The sequence below is a fragment of the Xiphias gladius genome, chromosome 10 (assembly GCF_016859285.1).
Source record: "Xiphias gladius isolate SHS-SW01 ecotype Sanya breed wild chromosome 10, ASM1685928v1, whole genome shotgun sequence".
NCBI lineage: Eukaryota > Metazoa > Chordata > Actinopteri > Istiophoriformes > Xiphiidae > Xiphias > Xiphias gladius.
In genome coordinates this window covers 18,640,282-18,666,319 of record NC_053409.1, presented here as the reverse complement: position 1 = coordinate 18,666,319, position 26,038 = coordinate 18,640,282, and the positions used below count along the sequence as shown (strand labels likewise).

Genomic DNA, 26,038 nt, shown 5'->3' with positions numbered 1-26,038 from the left:
AAAACGAGTACTTTTAATTATGATATTATTCTTTACTCTTCTTCACTTTTACTCAAGGATGCAGGACTTTTTTTCCCCCCCTGCAAACAGGGTATTTTCACAGTGTTGTACCGGTACCTTCATTTAAGCAAAAGGTCTGAGTACCTCTTCCACCCTCAGTCCACAGTACAAACCGTATTTTTTAATCACCTGCCGCAAACGTTGCTCGCCGGAGCTCCGTGATTGGTCGGCGGGCGACTTTCAAACTCCTCCCCCACTGTCGCCGCAACTCGGCGGAGTCAGCAGCCGGCCCCACAGCGGCGCGTTTTCGGGCAAACTAGCGAACCCAAGGTTAGTAAAAAAAAAAAACCCCGCTGTTCTGGCATAAATACCTCAAGAATCGACACGTATAACACTTTGCTTTGTTTTGTTTTTTTACACGGCCGGTGTCGACCACAGGCTCGGCAAAGCCCGAAAATGAGTCAGTTCAAAGAGCGCTTCGTGACCCTGCTCCACGAGAAGAACTTTGTAACAGACCAGTTGGCGAAGCTGGAACAAAAAACGGGAGTGAAGAGGGAGTATATCGCCTTGGGTATGTTAACAGCTCGGTAAAAAAGAGAAGAAAAAACCCTTTCTTTAATGCGTGAATGTACTTTAACATGCTGGAGAGAAAATGAACTTAGTTAGGGGCTTAACGTCTCCTCCATAAACTAAGTACATGTTTAGCTAACAAGCCACGAAGCCACCGTTAGTTGGTTTAGCTGGTACACTGTCCCTCAAACTGCAATGGCAGGCGGCTGTGCTCACACTTTTGCACGAATACGCTTCAGTGTGGTTTCCTTGTCCTGTGGCTCATTTTATTACCCCTCTCAGGCTCGAATACCAAAGTGCATCCAGCTCAGACCTTTGTGCTGCATTGCAAGATTAGAGGTTGTGTATATAATCCGCTTTACACACTCTCAAACACACACACACCACTTTTCAAAAAAGTTGCTGTTGAATGAACTGCCTCAGATATCCCAGGGCCAACACCACCACCAGCCTCCCAGTGGTATTTGTATCACGTCCTGAAATATCCAGTGCAAGGCAGAGATGGAAGGAGTTTCTAGGGTGTCTAGTTATTCAGCTACAGCCTGCTCTTTCAGTTCGCTTTTAGGAGTCGTGTTTTCACACTGCTCCGAAGTCAGTGTTTTTTTTTTCACATTAATAGTCAATAAAGGCCAAACACCTCAGGCTACGATGCCCCTCAGCTACAGGAAACATGTTAGCCAGCGTGACCTACATTCAGACCCTCTGTCTTTACTCAAAATTGATCTGTGTTGACAGCCAAACACAACTATGCACTTAGACAACCAATTTCAATGTCACAGAGGATGTGCATATCTGTGGATGTTGGATGCTGTATGTGAAATGTTTTGTATGTATATAGCTGCACTTTATCAGATCTGGAGCACAAGCATGTTTGCAAAAAAACCCTGAAGATTTTTGCTATTTTCAGTTAAGAGTTTACATCATCAAGTACTGGACTGGTGTTAAATGCAATCCCCACAACACCAGAGTATTTGATAAGCTAATTACGGCTGATAAATAGGTCCGGCTGATCTGTTGCCCTGGCTCTAACCAGCATCAACCCTAATTAAGTATCGTTGAGTAACAGAGGCCTGATCCCCCAACATTTCTGCGGCATTATTGCCCTCCCAGGGTTTAAAAAAAATGATCATATGATCACAAAATGTCAATTTAGCAAATTCAGTTGGTGTCAGTTTTTTTTTTTTTCAGCATTTAATTACTTCCGTTTTTTTTTTTTTTTTCTCCCCCCCGCACACACACACACACCATCAAACTGGTTCGCAAAACAGGTACTGTGGATTGTATGCAAACACCACTTGACTCGTCTCTACCCTGCAGTTAGAAGAAGGTACAACCAGACAGAGCAGTCGATTATACCATGGCCTCGCCTGACTGCAGAACTATCCAGTTAGCTTGTTAGTGAGGCAACAGCCACTCAGTTGATACTTTGGCCCCGTTGCAGGCTTGTTACAAAAGTGTACACAGATAATGGGTTCCATACAGGAAATTCTTTTTTGTTTGCTCACAATAATATCATGTTGTACTTTGCCTTGATCCAGGCATGTCAGTTGAACACAGTTACAAAATTGATGTGACTGTCCTCTGTCTGGCTGAGAAACGTCTCAAGTTCATGCTGACCCTTGTGACACTCTGAAGTGTGAAGACTTCTGTGCCAACCGGAGTAGGGACGCCTAATCTCTACTGTGTATGCAGTCAAACTCACTGATTGAGTGACTGTTGTATGTTAACGTCATGTTTTTAAAGCAGCCCTTCACCCTCTGTACTCTACTCTGTACACAGTAGGTTTTTGTGATGATTTGATTTAAAGAGGAACTGTAGCTGAATTACAAGTCGTGCCACTGTGTAATAAGCAGTTTGACTCACACAGTACATTACAGGAGTACACAACTTAATAATGGCTTTTGCATTTTCTGACTTCTCACAAGAAAGACGCGTGTTTTCATTTAAGGCTGTAAAATCCACAATGTCAAACAGATGCATTCATTGTTGATTTTCTTAGAGCAGTGTAGGAGTTGCTTACTCAAAGCATAGAGCCATATGGCATGCAGGTTTGGAGATATCTGTGGCAGTAAAAAAGGTCCTGGTCCAGCTTTTTTTTTTTTTTTAATCAATAATCACTGACTAATTAAAAGCATCAGTTTATGATTTCCCTATGCATAGTGTTGCTGTGGAGACTGGAGTGTCTGCTCATGTCAGCAGTTGACTCTCCGGCGTCTTCCATTTCAACCAGTTCTTCCAGTTTACTTCAATAAACACAGCTGGGCAGACTGGGCTGGGAATTGCATGGATATTTGTATATGAACTGGGACAAACAAATGGGATGTAAAGAGCAGGCAATTGTTGAAACAATATCAAAGGCTTTTATAACTTTGGATACCTGTGGGAATTCATTATATTTATGGCGGTTGAATGTTGTATCAAAAGTTGAGTTTTGCATAAATGTGAATACTTTATGGCATTATCCTTCATCTACAGCAGCGTGAGGGTGATAAAGTCATTCCTAATGTCCTGTATTACCGTAAACCTGTCTCCAGGTTTAAACCTGTTTCCAGGTTTGCATAAAAATAGAGTTCCCACAGACACAAAAGCTCTGAACGGTGCATTTTGAATATTTAGAAAAAACATGATTCATTTGGGGAAATCAGTCTCTAATTTAAGAAATGTATAGGCTAAGATGGCTGATTAGATTCCAATGTATTTATCGGGAAGTCAGTTTCTTACTGCCAGATAACCAGCAGGCTGTTTAAGCCTCTGAGGGATTAAAGTAAGCAATGCAGCCAAAATGCTGCTGTTAAGAGTAAGCAGCATATAGTTGAGTTCACACAGAGCTGATTGTCCTGCAGATTTTGTGTGTGCGCGTGCGTGTCATATATGACAAAGAAAAGCCTTAAACCCTCACATTTGAGAAGCTGGAACCAGCTGGAAGCTGGAATATTTAGCACATTTGCTAGGAAAAATGAACAAAACCATTAATTGATTGTAAAAAATAATTGTTGATTAATTTTCTGTTGATGAGCTTATCAATTAATAGACCTTTTTTTCAGCTCTAAATGAAACTCTGCTTAAGCACAGCAAAAATATATATACTCAGTGACCGCATTATAAAGTACTCCTGTTTTGAAACTCCTGGACTAGATTTTAGATGTTTACCTAATAAAGAGGACACCGAGTGTACATTATAAAGGGAGATGCCCTTCTCCACGTTCTGCTCCACAGTCAAGTTATGTGCAAAAATTCTGTGTCAGCATCTGTTGATATTGCTATGTACATTACTTACACTGTGATTAGTAAAACAAATTTTGTTTTAAGTTATTGAAAAGCAGTGGCATTTGTGGAATCTTTCACATACACGAGGTGAATAGGCCTCATGACTGTGTGAACTGTGAGGTATATTTAAAGTCAGTTCTTCCTCTGTAGGATTTGACTATCAGTGTTTGACTTGTGTTTAGTGCTCCACCTAATCCTGGTACTGTGCAGTCCTGACATCCTGCTATCAGACACACTCGCTAACAACAAATTAATGTCGCTTGACATTAGATGTGTTTGTCAAGTAACCTGATAGCCTCACCCTCCCCTTCCTTACCCGCCTTCTGCGCTCATCTCAGTGCTACTCCTCGTCTTCCTCCCTCTGCAGGTGCTCTGAGTTTTGTCGGGCTGTATCTTCTGTTTGGATATGGAGCCTCACTGCTGTGCAACCTGATTGGCTTTATCTATCCAGCATATTTCTCGTATGTATGAAGTTAAGCTTATTTCAATAAATACCACAACAAAACAGTATGTAGAAAATCAATGGATTTAAATATGTAAATGGTAATAAACTGAAGTTCTTTTTTAGGTTTTGTTTATTTGCTTTATGAAAACTTATTTTGATACGAAATTCAGTGCCAACTAGCAAACATTTTGACTTGTTGCAGGAAAAGCATACTCTGTTTTTTGTGTTACTATCCCCTCACTGCAATTCATCAAGGAAAACACTATGAGAAATTAAAAAAGAGAGGATTTGTTCAAAAAAGACTGCAGCTTGGAAAATACACACTTTGTTTGGCTAACTCTGATGACTAAAGACTATGGATATTATTACTTGGGTTGGAGATGTGCTGGGAAGGGATCACATTACGACCAGTAGGGAGAGAATTAATGATTACATTGGTCAGTAACTCGCAATGTTCAAATCTTAACAAAAAATCTTAACCTTTTCTTTAAGTACTGCTTAAAGGTACCCTGTGGAGATTTTAACTGAAACAAACAGGTTTTTAAACATTCAGCATCACTCACCAAATCACATTGTGTGTATCCTTCAGGCGTTAGAAAAACTCTGTCCTTTTGTCTTTTTTTTTCCCCTCGTTAATGGGTGCATTGTTACCTATTGCAAACACATTACTGCCACAGGCTTTTGATAAGCACCACGGTCCTCTGCATTCAGCATAAGTGTGTATCATGTCGTCCCCATACCCTTGGCTTGCATGAATATCCTCGAGTGCGTACTGGTACTTTCATGAAAACCTATTAACAGTACTGCTCGTTGTCAAAAACTCCACAGCGTACCTTTTAAATGCAGTGAGTTTTAATCTTCATGTACTGTTAATCATTTGACCTCATTAGTCTCCTGAATCAGACCTGTCCTCCTGTCTATTCAGCATTAAGGCCATCGAGAGCAGTGTTAAGGAGGATGACACACAGTGGCTGACCTACTGGGTTGTTTATGGGCTCTTCAGCATTGTTGAGGCCTTCTCTGACATCTTCCTCTTCTGGTTCCCCTTTTACTATGCTGGCAAGGTAGAGTGACCTTTGGGTTTATAGGGTGTTTTTGTATGGGTGATATTTGGTACCGTTTTTTTATACTTTGTATTTTACTATTTTCGCTCTCCAGCACCTCCTATATGAGGTTAACAACTGACCTAAGTCTGTTTTGACCATTAAACCACAGTCACACTGTTTTGAATCACGAGGGTTGACGTCTATGGTCCTCTCTGTCATAGCTTGCCAACAGTGACCTCTTGTGGACAACTTACATAATGTCAAAATATGGAAAAAGGTTCAGAAATATCTTCCTCATGTTGCACCACAATAAACAATTTTTTTTTACCAGGTTTTCATTATGGAGAGTAGAAGTGACAATATTAAGTATACACTAAAAAAAACTCATCATGCGGACTGAAAAACACTTGATTTTTGAGGGAACTGCCTATGGACACTGTTGTCCGACAATGCATTGTACAAAGTAAATGGAGCAGCTGCTCACAGCTGCAGAACATGAATTTTGATGAATGAATTGTGAGCAGTGGTGCAACAGCCTCTGAAATATATTGGAAAACAAAAAAATAAGCATTAAAGGTTTAGCAAAAAATTTGCTCTCTCTGCAAAGTGTAATGTGGCAGTAGCTTTCCATATTTTTGACATAGCTTTCCGTATAATTGACATCCAGCTGTGCACATACTGTACTTTCATAAATCTTCATAAAAGTATGTTGTAAAGACCAAGCCCAAGTATATTGATTGTAAATGTTGTTCCTGTAAATTAAATGCAAGAACATAAACTATAGAGATAAGTATATGCTAATACATACTGTACACAGCTCAGAAGTAGTATGGAATTGGCACACAACAATCCCCATCAGTTGCAGTGAAAGTGTTTCGTTCCATTTCGTGTCCCTATTGAGTTTATAATAAGTTGAGTGAAGTGGTAAATTATACGTGAGAAAGTGACCCCACATATCAGAAAGCCCTGCTTTGACCAACGAAAGTCACCTCACTATCTCATAGTTTCAGCCTAATTATCATGATCATCAGTGCTCGGCTTCATTAAAACGGTTTGATTTCAATGAATAAACCTAATCCTGGAAGAAATAGGATTAATAAACCATGCCTCATTCTGTGCAGTGAGCGATGGTACATTGACATAGGCCTGTTGTGTAGCACAACAAAAATACAACAGCGCACATTTATGCAAAATGCTAACACTTAGCATTTAATAGCTGCAACCAACAGTTTTCATTATCGATTAGCTGCAGATTTTTTCATTTTATTATGTAATGAAATACAGAACCAGACATTAGTTAGTTTTGGACAGGAAGTTACAGCAGCCAAATATCTAATATGTGCCATCTGCTCTTTCCTCAGTGTTTGTTCCTGATATGGTGTATGGCCCCGGTGACCTGGAACGGTTCTGAAATCTTGTACAAGCGTGTGATCCGGCCATTTTTCTTGAAACACCAGGTTACCATGGACAATGTGGTCAGCGATCTGAGTTCCAAGGCTAAGAACATAACTGAGACTGTCACAAAGGAGGGTGAGATACCCACAGTATACATGCAAGTACAGATACATTCATATACTGTATGTTCTGCAGCAACGCATTCTCACAGGGGACAAACGTGTGCATCACCTCACAGTTTCAGACCGTAAAAATACAAATACAGATCCCCAAATACAGTAATCAGTTGTATATTTGAATCTTTTTTATTTTTTATTTTTTTACCTTTGTGCAAAATATAATGTTTTTCTTTCTCTGTTTGTTCCATCAGCTGTTAACCGGGCCCTCAACCATGACAAGAACCAGTGAGAAACATGTGGAGGCTGTGTGCGTGTGTGCATTTATGTGTGTCGAAAGAGTGACTGAGGGAGTGTACGTGTGTGTTTGTCATTTTGTTGTCGGTTTGTCCTCCCCCCCCTTCCATAACGAATGATGATGATCGACCCCCCTATCTTGTGGTGAACTGAAGCCTAACACTCCTGAAATTAAATAACAACTTGTTTGTGCATCCACATTGCTTTACTGCTATCGGTACTGCTAAAATAATCGGTGAAACTATGACTTTTTTATGAGATCTTATTTTCTTTGTTGTAGTGTGACAAAATAAGTGGAAAGAAATACGTTGATAGCAGAACATGATTGTGTACCTGCAGGTTTCAGCAACACTGGGGGTATAGTCAATATTATGTCTAATTGAGCCATTTGTGACAGAAAACTGAGGCTGGTACCAATATGGTTATAGAAGGAGGTTGCCTTACAATGTGTCCATACACAGCATTTTCTAACACTGTAAATCAAAACTGGAACTTTTACATGTCATTAGTGTCTGTGTTGCTCTTACAAGCCTTATTCTCATGTGCCACGCAGAATTTAAAATCTGACTGAGCTATTGGGAAGGTTCTCACTTCATTTGTTTAACTGGACGACTTCTGTCTTTTGATATGTCTTAATTTATCATCTCATAATGATGAAACAGTAAAACTGGAATCCTGGTGAACTGCAAATAGTGTCTTTTTGTCTGACTTTAAACTTTCAGATTTGTTTCTGTTTTTTTTCTGTTTCTTCTGGGGCCCTCTCTCCAAGCAGTGTCATTCCTCACAAAATGGGAAATGGGATTTTATTCGGTCCAAATAACAGTGTTCACACACGAGTGATTTCTGTAATTGTTTTTTTTAATATATATATATATCTATCAGAGGCGAGTCAGGGAAATTGTATTTTCTGGATCCATAACCTCTGTAGATTTGTTTCTAGTTCATTTTGCAGCACCAAATTTTTCCTGTTAATGAACTTTATCTGCAGTAATTTTAAATCGTGCCCAGGTATATTGCTCTGTGTCTTGGGAAACATTAAAAGTTTCACTAACCCTTATCGAGATTCACTTTAAAAAAATTTTTATTATTATTATTAGTAAAGTCAAATTCATGCTACCAACTTTGCAAATGTAGTTGTACTTTATTTAGTATTATTTCACACTTGGTATAGTGGGAATTTTTTTTTTTTTTTTGTTTCAGGGAAAATGCTAATGCCATGCACAATTTCTCTCCCATCCTACGTATCCACTTGATCTTTTAACATGTCACCCTCAAGTACATTTACCGGCTTTCAGGCGGCCCAACCACCCACGCTTTAATTTGTGTTTGGCTCTGTATTCACGCTTGAGGGGCTCTGAATCGGAGGCCCTTTGTATTCATGCACTGGGTGAAATGCATTGGAAATGGTGGACGGAGCCGGTGCGATGGCCACACACCGCCACAGGGAGAGGAAGGCACCCATCTGGAAATGGCTGCTGTGAAGATGTGTCTGCTGGGTGTTTATGTATTCCCTGAGCCACCGGTGGCTGACGTATTATTGATTTAGCAGAAATGGGACACAGAAACCAATAATTGCATTGTGTTGCTGCGTAGTTTGATTCAAGGCTTTTTATTGTGTGGCGGGCCTGTAATGACTTAGGACAGTAGATAAAGAGCTGAAGGGAAGGGACAAAGAAGGAAAGGAGTGAAACTATGAAAACATACTGCTTGGGCACACTATAGCAGTATAGCTCTAAAGATGACATTCCTGGGCCCTGGAGGATGAATCCCACTGACTGGCGATTCCCTGTGCCACCAGCAGGTTCACATTTTGGGGTTTTAGTGACATGTCTTGAGAGGTAATTGTAATTTTGTGCAGTCATTCATGGTGCCCAGATGATGAATCCTACTGCCTTTGGAGATCCCCCGACTTTTCTTCTAGCACCATCCATGAGCTTGACATTTGTAGTTTTGACTGAAATGTCTCAACAGATAGTGGATGGATTGCCAGAAAATTTGGTAAACACATTCACGTTCCCCTCAGGATGAATTGCAAAAACGTTTGCTCTAGTGCCATCATCTGGTCAAAGAACTAATTTTGATTTTAAGATAATTAGGTTTATTACCTGTTGACACTCCCGCTTCAGCTGTACTATCAGTCTAGTTGGCGCATCTGCAGGTCTTGGAAAAGCTTAAAAAGCGGTGAATTGAGTTCCCTTTAAAAAAAAAAAAGACTCCTTAGAAATTATTGAAAACTCTCAATTTAAAAGTCTCTTTATCATTGCTTTTATCAAAGTGCCAACAGTGAGTGAGGCACAATAGCTAAGAAGCTTATTGACTAATGGGCAAGTGTCGGTTTTTGATTGGTTAATATACCCATCTATTTGTGGACTAGGAATTATTGTTATATACACCTGGGAAATACTGACAACATTTATAAAAAAAAATTGTCTTTAAAAAGCCTTAAAATTAATTTGGTGATGACAGAAGAAACCCTATTAGTGCTAACTAGCAAATGTTAGCATGTCTCGAACATGGTTGATTGTTAGCATGCTGAAGTTAAAAGTTTCTGAGAGATGCTAGCATTGAAAAATTGAGATTTTAAATTTCATTCTTGTACAACAATGATGACTTTAGGAAACTTCTGTTCTTCTGCGGATAACACATTTGGGGCTTAATACTTATAAACTGATGCTAATCTCCTAGGAGGGTAAAAAGACATCACTGGAAATAAAGGTAGGTTTGACAGCCGACTTGCCTTCTGCATATTCTCGCACAATCTTTTCTCCTGTCTAACCCTGCATTACCCTGCTACCTCCCAGCTCTTCCGCTCGTTATCCCCTGGACTAAAAAAAACAATCGACGCTACGTGTAATCACCCTGTCTGCTCGTCCGACCACCGCCACCCGCCGTCCCTCCCCCCCTGCAGTGTCCCGGCCCACCGGCAGAGGGCGACAAACACAAGGCTGCCCGGACGGAGAGCTGGTGAGTCATACACCGAGACCGTCACGTACCAGCAGCACAGATCAAATCAGGGCCTGGTCTGCCCCGGCCGTAGGCCTTTAGTAGCTCCGGGGATGGGCTTTTTCCACATCTATTTGTGATAGTTATATAAATCAGTGAAATGTTCTCAATTCCGCTGACATGGGTGGAGAATTTGGGCATCTTTGCAGCTACTGGGCTGGTACGCTTCCTGCTTAACAGTCCCTGTCCTTTCCATCCACTGGACCTTGTTTTGCTGTGTGGTGTGTGTACGTGCAGTAATATGTAGCCTATACTGTACGTACTGTACGCACTACCGCTCCCGTGTATTCCTGGCTCTGTCCATGGGGCTGAAACACAATGAGGTCGCTGTCCGTGGTCCTGATCCTGGATCAGACAACCAGGGATGTGATTTATTTTATTTATTTATTTTTTTGCCTAGATTAAAAGCTCTCCATACTGACTACACACATGACCATAGTAATACAACTAAGTAAAAACCATCCAGTCGTGTATTTCCATTATCTCAAGATAACCTTGCTGGATTATTTCTGATTAATTCGATTGATTCAGATCCGTTGTCTGATTTTAAGTAAAGTGCGTGTTTACATTACATTTATTTATTTCAAAAAAGTTTTTTTTTTTAACGTACTTGAGGTGCATGTGTCCATGTCCGCAAAATTGAAGATGCGTCCTCAAATGCTTAACCTGATCCAATGAATCCAACAATTATGACCCTTTCATTCTCACGAAACTTCGCTCGAGATTTCACCAGTTTTAGTGGTCCTTCTCATTTCTGCTGCCCCTCGGCCACAAGGGAAAATGGCGTACACAGTGTCTGCCCTGGCCCCGGAGGTTTCTGGTAGCTGCAAAATACTTGGCTGTGGCTTAGACATCGACAAAATCATTTGGAAATGAAATGGGGCTCTGCTTAGGTTACATTTTTGACCGTGAATTTAATGTCGTCAATCCGGCTACTTTGATGTGATTTGTTGCTCAGGGGCAATTAGTGTTTTCACTTCCGGATTTCTTAGATATTTTATATTGGACATGATTAGATTGTGGCCCTACATGAATAAGAGAAATGGTTGGCCTGTGCAGTTTCTTATTATTCATCTCATTTCCTGTCATGTTCTTTCCTTTTCTTAATTCATGGGCTTTGGTGCGACCCCGTGGTCAACTTCCCACGGTTGCATCCATCCAGGACACAGAAGAGTGTTTCTGTTTGTTTCAGATAGCTTCTTTTTGCTGGCGTCCACCCACTGGGAAGTGTATGGACTGAAAGAAAATCAAGTGTGGACAGAAAAGGGAGAGAGGGCATAGCACCTCCCACGTCCTATCTGCGAGAGAGAGAGGGGGAGAGAGAGAGAGAGAGGGAGAGAGAGGGAGTCTGCTGTGGTGGTGCTAGAAATCGGACGACATGAGCTCTACATGAACCGCGTAAAAATGCTTTAGGACGCTCTCGGCGTTTGTCTTTCATCCGTCTGAACCAAGGACGAGCCTGAAGCGGAGCTATTCTTCACGACCAGGTACGGAGATGCCGCTCGTGCCCACATCCTACGTGGAGGTTAGATCTCGGTATTCAGTGGCGTAACCGCGGTCCTTCTGCCCGGCCGGCCGCTGTGCGCACAGGATTCCTGCTGTTCACGGCCAACACGGGACGGCAGATGTTCCCTGTCGGTCTTGTTAGTCCCGGTGTAAATGCATCCGCGCCGGCTCTTACCGCGACCCGCATTCGCGTTTGATAACCTCGGTCGTGTGAATTGTATGTAGCCCATGCCCCCACAGCCATATTGGCAGTCGGCAGGAGAAGGGAGGAAAGGGGAGAGATATGAGGGTGTTGGGATTGTCATATTGCTTAGAGGAGTAAAGGGAGGGGGTGGTGTGTGTGTGTGTGTGTGTGTGGGGGGGGGGCTGCGACTGCGAAATGATGGCACAGCAGCGAGATGGCGATCCTCTGGTATTTATGAATGAACCGAGCAGAGTAGGGGGGTCTGTAATGGCGTTGCGCAACAATCTGCGGACCGACGGCAAGCCCTCTCCTGCCACCCCTTCCTGACTACAGCCGAGGCGGAGGTGCACGTCAACATCGGGCTATACACTAATAATGACGCCAGCGTGACGCATAAAGCCCGATTTCTGTGGCAAATGCCAGGGTTAATCCTCCATCTGGATCCGTGTTTCTCCATGCCTCGTCCTCCTCCGTCCCTGATGTGCTGTTTGTTGTGGGACTCATGACTGGAGAGGAAAGACAACATGGCACGAAGAGGGAGTTATGGAGAACCCAGGCCTTCTCTGCACCGTGTGTGTGTGTGTGTGTGTGTGTGCATACGTATATGACTCAACTTCCTGTATGCATTGAACACTGCCAGTCATGGGTGTGTTTGTGTAGGGGTTGGGATGTATGACAGTAAATCCTGCGATTAAGCTTTAAAGTGTGTGGTTGACAGGAGCCTAGAGATGCCGACTGTATTAAAGCGGGCTTGTGCTGGTCGAGGATGGGGGGTAAGTGGAAGTGTGGGGGAGTGACGATGTCCAGGCTGCCTGCCTGTCCGTTTGTTTGTCTGTCTTGAATGGCCACAGTATGGTTGCATAAGAATACTTCGCTCTGCCGAGGCAGGAGAAAGAAAAGACTCGGTACACGGTGACAAAGAAAAAACACAGGAGGAGGAGATGATGCTGGAGACGAACATGGAGGCTGAAAATTGATGATGACGATTCTGGTGGTTCAAAAGCACCCTACAAAAAGGCCGTGGGAGATAACTGAGGTCAGGATGGCCAGATGTTGAGAAACACGTGAATTCTGTCAGGGCATCGCTTACGTCCGCTCATGTCTGGAGACTGGCCGGACATTTCACAGCTCCACACATACATGTCAACCCCAGTTTTCTGCAACTATCATGATCAGCACCATCCAGAGATCTAGCCACGAGTCACACTGGGCTCTTAGAGGCATTTTCGTGGCTCTAGAGAGTAAAAAATTTAATAATTAAAAAAAAAACATTCATTATTAGTAATGTTTAGGTGCTGTTTCTGAGATGGATATTTAGCTTTAGCTGGACTGAAACTTTGAATTTGAACTAGATTCCTGCTCTGAAAGACCATGCATGCTCAATGAACTATATCTTGTATTTACACCTGGTGGAGCGTCCTTATTTTGGAGTAACTGGTAAAGAGAGGTACTAAAGGAGGTTAATTTAATCAGGTTTAGGTGTGTTGTGCTTCTGTGTGAGAGGAGCATTCGCTTTTTGACCATGCCCCAACCTGTGTTTGTGCCCCTATGTGTGCATTTATACTTTATAAGGAATGTCGTGTTTCTTTAGTGAGAAGGAAACAACTGACAATGCTGCAGCAACAATTGGTGAAGTGTATATCTAATTGAGTAAGAAGTCCGAATTTTGTTGACACTCTCAACATCACATTGAACTGGGAGGGGTGGCAGCACCCTTGTGGCATTTTAATTGTAGAAAATAGACACACATACATATAATTGCAGGGATGATTTACAAGTCAGTTTAGTCCCAAAAGTATGAAACAAAGAATGAAACCTACCTCTCTGATGCTTTTTTTCAATCAGTTTTCAGTTCAGGACAATAGTTCTTATCTTCACCTGGTTATTTTTATTGATTCAAATAGTAGACTGTTGTCTCCCTTTGATGTTTGAGCCTGTCTGTTGCTCTGACAGCACAAGTCTAGTCAAGAGCACCATCACTGCTGAGCACCCCTGAGCTATATATAACTATATACTGTATAACGTCTGCTTTAATACTGGAACAAATCAATGCTAAAGTGCTTTAGTTGTTCTGAGGGCATCAGCTCATTTGAAAGTGCCATACAGTCTTCATTATACATGGCATCGGGCAGGATTTTCTCGGTCTTGTGCATAACTAATCGCAGGCCAGGATGGCTGTTCTGCTTAATTATGCACAGTGTGACCTCTGAGTTACCGTGTTTTATTTGACATTTTGCTGAAATATCAGCTGTTCATTTGATGTAAAAAGCCTAGACTAGACATCTTTAAATCTGTCGTAGGACATTTTGAGAACTGAGGGAAAAAAAATGAAAGTATTCGGTGGTTAGAGATGACGAGAAGTCAACAGTTGGTTTTTCTTATAATTCCAGTTGCATCATGGGAGCGTCAGAAGCAGTCTGGAGAAGGACTCCCTTGTTGTTTCTGCCTCTAACCATCTGCGTTGTTATCAGACCTGGATCAACTGGTATTATAAAAAAAGCTGTGCCTGGTTGATCTCGCCCGTAGAAACCAATGGAGCCAATCCAAAACTACCAACCCTGTCACCATCTGTCGCTGCAGGCATGTTCTGGAACCCACTCCACTAGTCTGTAATTTGTTCTTCAGTCAGGTCAGGGCCCTCGTAACTTCTACGAATAGGCTTTCTTGAAAAATAAATACATTTGAATACGACATGTAGACTTGAAAACAAACGTGATTGCTCTGTTGCCAGTGTTGGTAATTCTTCACTCTTCTTTAGCCCAGCCCAGTCCTGGAGTTGTTAACCAGGTGCCCGTGTTTTTCCCAGATTGTCAGGCTGAGGTATTAGCAGGGTCTTATGGAGAAGCCAGAAGGAGCAACCCAGGGTTCCCCAGGTTAAGTTAATTCTCAGCACTAATACACATTCAAACACTAATTACAAGGGCATCTTACATCCAGTCCTGTGTAAAACTGCTGCATAGAATCAGTGGGATTATGCTTACAGTGTTTGATTATAAGTCGGGAATCAATCTGCCTGAGGGGAAATTGTTTTCCTCTTAAACTCTAATTGAAAATGCATGTTTCTTGCATGTGTGTTTTCATTTTATTCCTTAGATAGCAGTTGCAGGTAGAGGGATGTTTTTAGATACAGACTTCGGTCCACATCCTGCTCATAAAAGACTTGCATCAGTGGAAGTCATTAAAAGTGTGTAAATTCATTTTCCTGTCCAGAGATTTGAATTTACAGCTTTCTAATCTCAACCCATAGCCTTCCTTTCGCTACCAGAAGGGACAATTCTGCTCCTTGTTCACCTTTAGCTAATAATCTTATTTTATTTGCAGGTTTTAACTTGAACTTAATGATAATTTTACAGTCAGACCAACCAGCCTCCCACTGGACAAATACTGCTCTCTCTTATTGTCTCCTTATGTTGCTTCTTTTTAAATGCCAGTCTCTGTGATCAACAAGCACTGGTGCTGGCCAACTAAATACTAATGATGACAGATATCTGGATTCTGCAGTAAGACGGACTTGTTTGGTTCATTCTGTAGATTATTTGTTTTACAGATATTAGTTACGTGTTGTTATGATAAGAAATTAATTTTTTTTTTTCCCCAATTGCACTATTTTAGAAGTACAACAATGAACTGTGCACAATTTAGGCTTGACCTGAATATTCCAAAGTTAGAAACGTAACCCTTTTGTTTTTGATAATGGGTTCGGACCAAACTTTATTCATACTTTTTCCTGACACAGCACAGTGCAGACGTTGCAGAGACAAGAGTAAGACTAGAGTGTCAATAACTCAGTAGCGTAAGGGATTGCTAATAATTTAGGCTTTATGAAGACATGAGAAAACAATTTACTTGACAGAAAGATGTTTACCAAACAGCCTTGTTTTCGCCTGAACGACGGGAGGTTTTCAAAAAATCCGTTGTGAATTGTCGCCCCTGTGGCTTCAGGGTCAAAATGCCGACCATGAACCACAACGTCCCCGGTTCAAGTTTGGCAGAGGATCTCTGCTGTATCTCTCTTTCCCTCATATCCTGTCACCTCTCTGCTGGTGCTATCTAATAAAGGCATAAAATTAAAATTGAGGTGTGAGGTTCTCACCACCAGAAAAAAAAAGAAGAAACTGCAATTTGCAACAATCCATGACAAACTGAATGTGAAAACTGCAGTTTTTATGGTGAAAATTTCACAACTCCAAAATATAATTTATTTCAAGAACTATAGGAAAACTTTTTTTTTTTTTTTGATGACGAGGACCAGTTTTGTCAACTGTATTTGGTAATTAGAAATGTATCATGCTTATTGACCTTGTCTCACAATTCCAGGCCTATAGTGAGTACACTGGTCAGTAAATTTGGTCTGAACGTAACGTCATACTGGGGAAGATGAAAACTGTGCACATCTGTTCTGTGTCCTCACAATATTATTATAATATATTGTCAGTGCCGGTTCTGTGGTTAAATGGATGAGTATTCAGCTGCAAACCTCCTGGTCCAAGTCAAAAGTGATGTTGTGAGTAACAACAGACAGATAAAAGTCACCTTCATTATTTGACTGTCCGGCTCTGCTTATATTTATCGGTGCATGCTGAGTCAAAGGGATGTGCATCGAGTATCAGAGGGCTTCAGTGCGCGTCAAGAGCTGGATGCATTGTTACAGGGAGACCGACGGTAACTTAAGTCCTGGGAATTGGGTCAATGCAGAGCAGGCCAGGAGCACAGAGGAGGTTAAGCTCAATGATTAGCTACTAAGCCGAGACCACAGTGCTGCAATCTCTTGTACAGTCTAACACACTTACTCCGTGCACGTACAGTGGTGTAAGCTCGATCAAAGTATAGACTGACACTGATGAGAGGCAGTCACACCCAGTCTCACACACCTTTAAACTCAGCAGGTATGCACACGGATATAAATACATGCATATTTTCTCATGCACATGCACAAATACATCACATTTAGCTTTCCTTTACATTGACATTGTTTTAAATTGCCATCTTATTTACTTAAATAACTCAGAATCACACAGAGGAAGCCAAATTGTGTTATGCTCATGATGATTAATTACTTGATTTAGCTGGCAAAGAATGACAGGTGTACAAGAGGTGCATTTATAGCTGCAAATGGCTTACTCACATAGTTTGTAAGGAGTGCTGTAAATTGTGTAAAAACTCATAGCTCCTATTTTTAAGGGATTTTCTTGTCTTAACTTCCATTGAAGGATGACCTGTGCAACAAGAATGTTTTCTTTATCTCCTGGACTGTTGAAATTCTTTAAAATGCATTTTTTTTTCTCTCGTGTGTCAGTTAAATATGGGGCTGGATATAGCTTAGCAAAACTACTGGAGAAGGGGAAACGGCGAGCCTGGCTCTGGCCAAAGGTCAAAGAATGTGCCGTGTTTGTTCATTCTGTTCAAAAACCATGTAAAAAACCACAATTTGTGCCTTCAAAAGGGTTATTGGAGGACTATTTCTATTTCTTGCCAGGGTGCAGTGACTTCCTGCAGTTAGGTCACCTGACAACCTTACAGTGACAACAAGACCACACAAATTCATACAACACGTATTAATCGAAAAAGATATAATATAATATTTTACTTCATGAGGTTTACAGGTGCTGGTAGGTGTTGGATTTTGTTCGGACAGAGCCGGGCTAGCTGTTACTCTATCTCCGGTCTTTGTGCTAAGCTAAGCTAAGCTAATGAGCTGCTGGCTGTAGCTTACTGTACACATATGGGAGTGGTATCGACCCTCTCATCTAACTGTCGGCAAGAGAGCTAATAGGCAAAGTCAAACTTTGCCTTTAACGTAAAAAATGCACCGTCATCTAACTAATAATGAGGCTTCTCCAAGTTTCTGAAGTGAAAGAACCAGAGTTTAGATTCATTGGTTGGACCTAAAACACATATATCATATAAAAACAAATGAATACTGCCACATTAAAACATTCAGACATGAAGAAAACTCCAGAATGGCACTGTTTAAGTTCAGTCATTTTAACACCTTTTGAAACACTTAACACAACCAGATACACAACACTGTACGGTCCAGCAAGTCCATATTTAGTGGATAGGATCCATTATTCTGATGGATCATGAACATATTTCTTAGATCAAGCTCTGATGGTCATGAAAGGAATGTTTCCTTTCTTTGCATCATCACCCTCAAACACACGCTCAGACACACAGACTAAGTGAGGCAGGAAGAGAAATACATTGTCTTATCTGTCTTGTTTTAGTAAAATCCATATTCATAAATCTAAAATTAACTCAATCTCTTAACTCAATTAAGAGATTTATCAAATATTTTAAAACGAGCACATGTGGGCTGTTTTCTCTGGGCTTTCCATTTGTTTGTTTTGATAGCAGGTGTGAAGGCAGTGAAGAAGCAGCACGGCTGAATATGTGAGACAGAGTCAGAATTTATAAATTGAACCTCTACAGTCTGCTCAAACCTAATGAAAACGCCCGGGTCTAAAAATTGCCTCGCTCGCTAAAAACGCAGATTCATTCCTGTGGTAAAACACACACACACACACACACACGCTTGAAAAAGCCTGGGCTGATGTGTGCACAGAGAACAGGGAATCTTCTGCTTCACTGCACAGACGCAAACACACATCTCCGACACACACACACATGGTCATACATCTATCTGACAGTTTGGCAGCTAAAGAAACTTTGTGCAGGTTTCAGACATAATGACGAGTGTGGATGTGTGAGTGTGTGTTCACAGCCGTGGCCAGAAGAGGACGAATATTTCAGCAAAACCTTTACCTGACAATCTCTTGATCCTGTGAAACACTCATCGCCAAATAGCCGTGTATCCACAGCATTCCAGTATCCGTGGCTTGATTAAAACCCTTTCTCCACAAGATACCATGGGACGGCTTTGCGGGTGTCTATTTAATCATGCTCTTGATCTGTTGAATGGCATTGCGTTGATGTTGGTTAATGCATTTCCTTTGTGCCGCTGGATAAGTGGCTCTCTTGAGGGAAATTATGTGCATGTTTTCGCTAAAGGTGACATTTCCTTGCTCGCTCTGTGAAATAAAGGAGTGGAGAAGGCTGTGCTGCGTCTATTTTCTGACTGAGAGGCCTTTTTGGTCTGTGCCAAAGCTATCTGCTAATGGAGTTTGGCTGCACTGCCACAGATGCATTTATAGTATACCATTAATTCATTAAGGAACTGCAGTCCTCTCATTTCAAATAAAACAAGAGAAGAGGACGAGGAAACAGAGAGAGACAGCTTGCATTTGGGAGGAGTGTCATTAATCTTGGAGGCCTGGTGTCAAGGACAAATGATGAAGGAACGGAAGTACAGGACGTGAGTGTGTGCGTGTGTGTGTGTGTGTTCGTTTGCTTTCATGTGTAAGTGTTTGTCACTGTGAGGTTGCACCTGTGTGTGCAGTTATAGCTGCTGACAGAGGGAGGGAGACAGCTAATTTTAGTTCAGGTGAAAGAAGGGAGGGAGCGGAGGAAGGTTTTGATGAGCAGAATCGCTGTCGTGGAGCCGAAATCCCCGTCCAAAAAACCAAACAGGCACCAGGCGAGGATGGATGACAGACTGACAGGGCCCAGACAGATGAGCCCCATCGATCAAAACCACAGCGGCCTTAGTTTATTGATCAAACAACACGGAGACCTGGGGAGTGAGAGAGCAGGAGACAGAGGAGAAGCAGCAAGAGGAAAGTCAGAGCGCAGGTCAAAGAAAAACATGCATAAATTAGGAGAAAAGACACAGTAAGAGATACAGAAAGAGAGAATAAAAAGAATATTTGTGAGCATATCAACATGAAGAGCGTGTATGAGTGTGTGGCTCCATCACAAGTGCACTGATATATCAGCTTTAAAACACAGGAATGGAACCGGGCCATATACTTTCATGTTGGATATTTGGCCAATTGTGGAATTAGCATTTTTGTGATCCTTTTCCTTGCAGTACCTCATTACAACTTTCAAATTATCAACAGAATAGAAACATTGCGGTTTTTCTTTTATTTATTTTTTCAAAGGGTAATTCTGTTTTATTCTAACCTGGATTAAACCTGTGTTAGTAGCTATTGGCCACTGTTTCTATCTCTAATAATAACACTGTTCTCACCAAGTTGCTGTGATCTAGGAACACAGCTACACTGCTAAAAATAAGTCAGACAGGATAAGGATAAGATCCCCTGTTTAGCCAAATTTATTTGGAAGAGCGCTGTAAAATTATCGCTCAAACTGTCCATTGTAATTATCCATCACAGTTTACAGACCGACTTCTTGGTTAAACTGTGACCTGCCTGATTATTACCAACATTTTATAATGCACTCACTTTTGGTTTTACCTGTACATAAAGTGATTGAGATAAGTTGGATAAACTGTTGGCTTTTTTTTTATTGTCTGATCATCTACATTGTTCCCAAATCTCTGCAATTACTTTAAACCTGCATCAATTGATTTTTTTTGGCCACTCGGAAGCTGCACAACAAGCTGTAAGCACTTCATTGACATGCTATCGACATAGAAAAGTTGATATGGCCAACGTGTTAGCAAACTATTGCCTAATTACAAATTCAGCAGACACAGAGCTTCATTAGCATCCATTTGGACTCATGTTTGTGTCCACCTAATGAATGTAAGTCAAATATTCAATCTCTTTTAGCTCTATTTTTGGTCTCCACCAACTCCTGAGAGGTAATATCTGGCTCTTTAGCTGCTAAATGCTCGACTCTGTTCAACAGCTAGTTGCGTAGTGTACAATAGGTTTTCAGACCTTTTTTTTTGCTGAAGACAGCCACCTGCTGCTGTTGGAAATGGCACGGGTGAGAGCGGTGAGAGTGAACAAAAACAGTAAAGTCGTGGGTTGTGAAACCTGAAACAATGAGGTGAAAGTAATTGTTCAGTGATAATTCACCTTGGGTTCATCACTACAAACAACACATTTCACATACACAATATATATTTATATTGGCAATATAAAAATATTGATTATAGCTGCTTTAAAGACTAAAATTTTATCATGACCAATTGAAGTGATTATGAGAACAATGAAGATGCAAGTTGTAATAATCTAAAATTACTCTTTAGAAGTTCACTTATCTCTAAGAAAGAATGTCTGAAAAGATTAGTGTGATTAGTGTTGTTGGTGCATATGTCCATGCATTTGTGTGAGTGTGTTTGTTTGTTTCCATCTGACATAAAGCAGGCCCAAGTAGAAATCACCGTGCGAATCCGGCAGCTCAAAACACAATTCTTCAGAGTGACCGAAGGCTTCATTAAAGATAAAAGTTTAATTGACACTGGAAAACTGGCTATTTAGACAGTTTTTTGACAGTAACCCTCACTATTTCAAGAAAAAAAAGGAAGTGTATCATCATCCTAAAGCATGAGAGAGCCATTAAATAAGATTTTATGCTTTGCCAGACCGGAATTAAACAGTTAACAGTCTGCAGGCATATGAGCAGAAAAAACAGGCTTACCTGCAAATTAAACTGTGGTTGTGTGTTGAGTCTGGATGTAAAACACTCTTATATGTCACCCAGACTTACAGCTATGGATTGAACATAAAACTCAAGAGGCACTCCCCGAATCCCCATTTATTTTGAACTCCTTGACTGATATTATCTAGAACCTGGCAATGCAATTATAGGGGCCCTGCCATCAATAGTGGGTTCCAGCGGTGCAAGCATGACAGAAATCCACTTATTCCATCTAGTATTGATGTCAATTTACTGTTTCATTACAGCTGGAGCTCAGAGAGCAGCACACGATCACAACTGAAGGAGCATCTTATTATGAGACCTTAAAGCAAGTTTAGAACCAAAACAAATGAATAGTGTAACAAGATGCAATGCGTAATCATGCACAGACGCTCAGCAGACACACAAAGCACTTACAAAGATAGCAATAGATTATGTGTGAGGATGCTGTTCAGATGCATATGTATATATTACCTGGTGAGCTGCACCAGGTAATACCGAGAGTGAAGATTCGTAGAGTCCTTCAGTGTGCAGTGTTGCTTCTGACTACTAACCAGAGTTATTAAAGATTTGTATGGATTTGTTTTGATCTGTATATTCTTTTCAGTAGTCTAAGTAGTGTAAATATTAGAATTTTCATAATCTGACTGCTCACTACGTTGATTTGGTAGTTTTAGTTATTTTTTTCTACGCTATGCTTCATTGTAAATGAGCTATGATATTCCTGCTGGCTTTGTTTCAATTCCCACATTTCTGGAGGAGATATCTTAAAAGTATTAGCACTAAATGTGCACAGCAGGTATTTTGTCAAACGAACAATAAATCATAACTGGTTTTACTTACTCTAGACCTGCATTAATCGATTTTATTTTTTGGGGGGGGGCACATGGGAACAGTGCAAAGAGACGTGAACACAACACTGACATAATCAGCTTTTAAGTTGATGTGGCAAACACGTTTGCAAGCAGCTGCCTGTTTACACATCCGGCAGATACAAAGCAACATTAGCATTCATTTGGAGTCGTGTCTCTGGCCAACTGGTTTTCACCCTCATTTCATTTTAGCTCTGTTTCGGTCTCCATTAACTCCTGAGGGAAATATCTGGTTTTAAAGCTAAATGCTCCTTTTAACTTCATCAGTCGTTTGGTGCTTGGCAGTTGGTGTACAGTCAGTTTGTCAGAGCTATTTTCCCAAAAACAGAGGCCTGCTGCAGCTGGTAGAAACAAAGCAATGAGAGCAGTGAGTCTGAGTCAAAACAGTGACGTAGAGGGCTGTAATACTAGAACAATGAGCTGGAAGATGCTTAAAGGCTTCGTAGAGCTAAATGGAGCTGCAGAGTTTGTAAAAATTCTTTGTTCATTTGTAACTACAAGTGATACCTTTTAACATACATGCAATTATTTGATCCATTGTTAAAATAAAAATATTGATTAGAGCAGCTTTAATTTTTGTATTCAGCCTTTCAGTTTTGTTGTGTTTTTTTTTTTAATGTGAATGGAAACGGAACTGACACTGGCAACATTAACATTTACTTCTCGAGCCAGAGGTGGATCAGAGTTACGTTACAGGATAGCAGTGCCTCACAGGGCTCAGGAAAAAAAAAAAAAAAAAAACATCTGTTTCCAGAACTAATTTTTATGTTTACCTTTCACATGAACAAAAAATGACGATGAAAAATATACCACATTTAGTTTTAGTTTACATTTACAGAGACAGGCTACCCTGGCTGCTTACACCTTGTGACTGGATCAAAACCAAAGGGAAGCACAACAGAGAGAGGGTGAAGTGCATCGGTTTTAGTTGATGTTTAAACAGTCTTGTCATGCATACATTCAAGATATATACAGTGTGTGGACACAATATCATTCACACATGCAACCTTATGCAATCTAATACAATAGCCCTGTATTATATACTCCATTTGTGAAGCTAATAATGTTCCATTGTTGTGTTAGAGAGCTGTTGATTCAAATCTATAGTCCTTTTCGAAGCTGTCGTTCGAGGTGCGTTGTATTATACATGAGTTCATGTTATGGTGCCCGTCCCCTGAAGGCCTGGAGATTATTCTCCTTAGCTGCAGGGACTCCGTCTCTTCCAGGGTTTGCTGCAGTTGCTTAAGCTCATAAATGAGGGAGCTCTGGAACGTTTTTTGGGGTTGAAACTGAGAAACTGTGACTGTGCGAACGGTATTGATTAGGGAAATGTCAGCGTCAGGTGAAACACTTGGAGCCTCACCAAACTCATCCTCTCTAATTTGTACTCTGGCTCATAGTCAGCGCACGAGGACAGACAGAGAGTGCTTTCACCCCCACTGGCCTGAGGTCCTGCCAACGCTTACCCTCCCTTTTCCTCCTTCTGCTTTGCATCTGCTGCTTCTGTACTGTCTCTCTGCTAAAATGACCCTCTTCTTCTGCTCTTCCCCACCCCCTCCTCTCACCCTGCTTCCTCTCCATGCCCCCACCCTCAACATCATAGGTGTAACACTGTCTTAAGCCTGAGGGGGGCAGAATGCCGGAGCAGAGCAACGACTATCGTGTGGTGGTGTTCGGGGCAGGGGGAGTGGGGAAGAGCTCCTTGGTCCTGCGCTTCGTGAAGGGCACCTTCAGGGACACCTACATCCCCACAGTAGAGGACACCTACCGCCAGGTGATCAGCTGCGATAAGAGCGTGTGCACGCTCCAGATCACCGACACCACGGGGAGCCACCAGTTCCCGGCCATGCAGCGCTTGTCCATCTCCAAAGGCCACGCCTTCATTCTGGTCTACTCCATCACGAGCAAACAGTCCCTGGAGGAGCTCAAACCCATTTACCAACAGGTGCGGCGTGTATGAGTGTTTGTCAGTGAGTTTGTACTGTAGAGAGGGAGGACGATGTTACATTGCAGTGCATGAATGTACCAGATCTGTACAGGTGCAGGTCTATTCATGGTTGTCTCATTTTCTCTGTGTTTGTGCCTACATTTTGCTTTATATGCTACTATATTACTTTTTATTAAGAGGTATTATACCATTTATATAGTATACTGTATACCAGTGGTTGTCAACTTTTTTTGGCTTGTCACCCCTGGTCACAGCTGGCAGACGTCCACCAAAGAGATATTTTTCCCTTGAAATGTATCAGATTTGTTTGTTAGATTTGTCTTATAAATGAAATCAAATTTGTGTAGAAGGACAGTGTTTTTTTTTTTCTTCTAGGATTCAGAGGGGTTGTAGTTATCAGGAGACATTGAGCTTGATAAATTGAGTTCACACACTTCCTGCCTGCTGAAGTGTCTTTGAACAAGACGCAGGTTGTGCTTATTAATGGCTTATTACTGATCCCTGAAGCATTAGTAAATTATTCATTCATGAATTACAACTTATTAACATCTTATACATTATGTCTTATCTGCCTGGTGTTGATTTCCGACATCGAATAAATTACATATTGTAAAATATGTAGGCACAATAAAAAAAGCACAAGAAAATCTTTATGCGATATGGGACTATTTTCACTCCAAATTGTTCTCTACTAATTGCCATTTTCGGCAAAAATAAATAGCAGTTTCTCTTAGAAAGTGATAAGTTATGAATTATATTCATTTTATTTTACATTTTATTTTAATATGTATCATAACCAATACAGAACAGACATAAAGGAGAATTATGTATTTAAAAAGGGTTTCCTTAAAAGTTTTTTGGGTTTTTTTTTTGGCATTTTCGCCTTTATTTGGCAGGGATAGTAGTAGATTTGACAGAAAATTAGGGGAGGCAGTCAACAAAAGTCCCCAGCCAGATTCAAACCAGGGACGTTGTGACTGCATGGTCAGCATCTTGTGCCACCATTTTAATTTAATATTCAGTCATATATTCTCCAGGGATGTTGTAACTGGTGTTAAGATTACCTTGGTAATCAAATTTTTTCTTGACTGTTTGTGACAGTTTCCCTTATTTTCCTCCTCCGCTGCAGGTCCTGGCCATAAAGGGCAACGTTGAGGCCATCCCCATCATGCTCGTGGGCAACAAGAGCGACGAGACCCAGCGGGAGGTGGAGACCAAGGACGGGGAGGCTCAGGCCAACCAGTGGAAGTGCGCCTTCATGGAGACATCAGCCAAGACCAACCACAACGTAACCGAGCTCTTCCAGGAGCTCCTCAACCTGGACAAGAAGAGGAACATGAGCCTCAACATCGACGGCAAGCGCTCGGGGAAGCAGTCCCGCGCCGAGAGACTGAAGGGCAAATGCAGCGTGATGTAAATCCAGGAGAGGAGGAGAGGGGAGGTGGAGGCGAGAGAGGGAGGAGGAAATACAGAGAAAAGGTAAAGGAAAAGAAGGGAGACGAGAGAAAAGAGAGACTCACTGAACGTATCACTCAGAGCAAAACGTCTGGAAGGCAACGGGAATCTCATCATCCACATCCTCCTCTGTTTGACCGGCGCATTCACAAACACAACTTACATACCGGAAACATACCGGATTTCAGCTTGGAGCATTACATCCATGTGCATTTTGCTTAAAGAAGAGATGAGGGGAACTGTCATAGAGTAACGAGAAGTAAATTAAAAACAAAAAGCGTGTGTCACAGAAGAAAACCTGTGGACGTCAGCCATGAATGGGAAACAGGGTGAGTGTGGACTTTTGCATCGTCCTAGTGCCACAAAACCTGGCTGAGGATCTCATCAACACCTTGGACTGCAATGAAGACCACAGACTACAGCCCCCCTTGACAAAGACTGAAGGTTTCTGATCTAAACAAAAGTGCCCTCTCTCACTTCT

At 41.4% G+C, this 26,038-nt stretch overlaps 2 protein-coding genes across 2 annotated transcripts; both read left to right on the top strand.

Moving 5' to 3' along the window:
• Positions 1 to 205: 205 nt before the first annotated feature.
• zgc:101744 (uncharacterized protein LOC541409 homolog) lies at positions 206 to 7,826 on the top strand. The gene is made up of 6 exons (XM_040137792.1): positions 206 to 330; positions 439 to 571; positions 4,205 to 4,298; positions 5,208 to 5,346; positions 6,690 to 6,858; positions 7,094 to 7,826. The coding sequence occupies exons 2-6, from the start codon at positions 457 to 459 to the stop codon at positions 7,129 to 7,131; spliced, it is 555 nt and encodes a 184-aa protein (XP_039993726.1). The 5' UTR covers positions 206 to 330; positions 439 to 456; the 3' UTR covers positions 7,132 to 7,826.
• Positions 7,827 to 11,529: 3,703 nt separating this feature from the next.
• diras1b (DIRAS family, GTP-binding RAS-like 1b) lies at positions 11,530 to 26,038 on the top strand. The gene is made up of 3 exons (XM_040137791.1): positions 11,530 to 11,626; positions 23,758 to 24,099; positions 25,232 to 26,038. Exons 2-3 carry the CDS (start codon positions 23,791 to 23,793, stop codon positions 25,517 to 25,519), a joined length of 597 nt encoding a protein of 198 aa, XP_039993725.1. The 5' UTR covers positions 11,530 to 11,626; positions 23,758 to 23,790; the 3' UTR covers positions 25,520 to 26,038.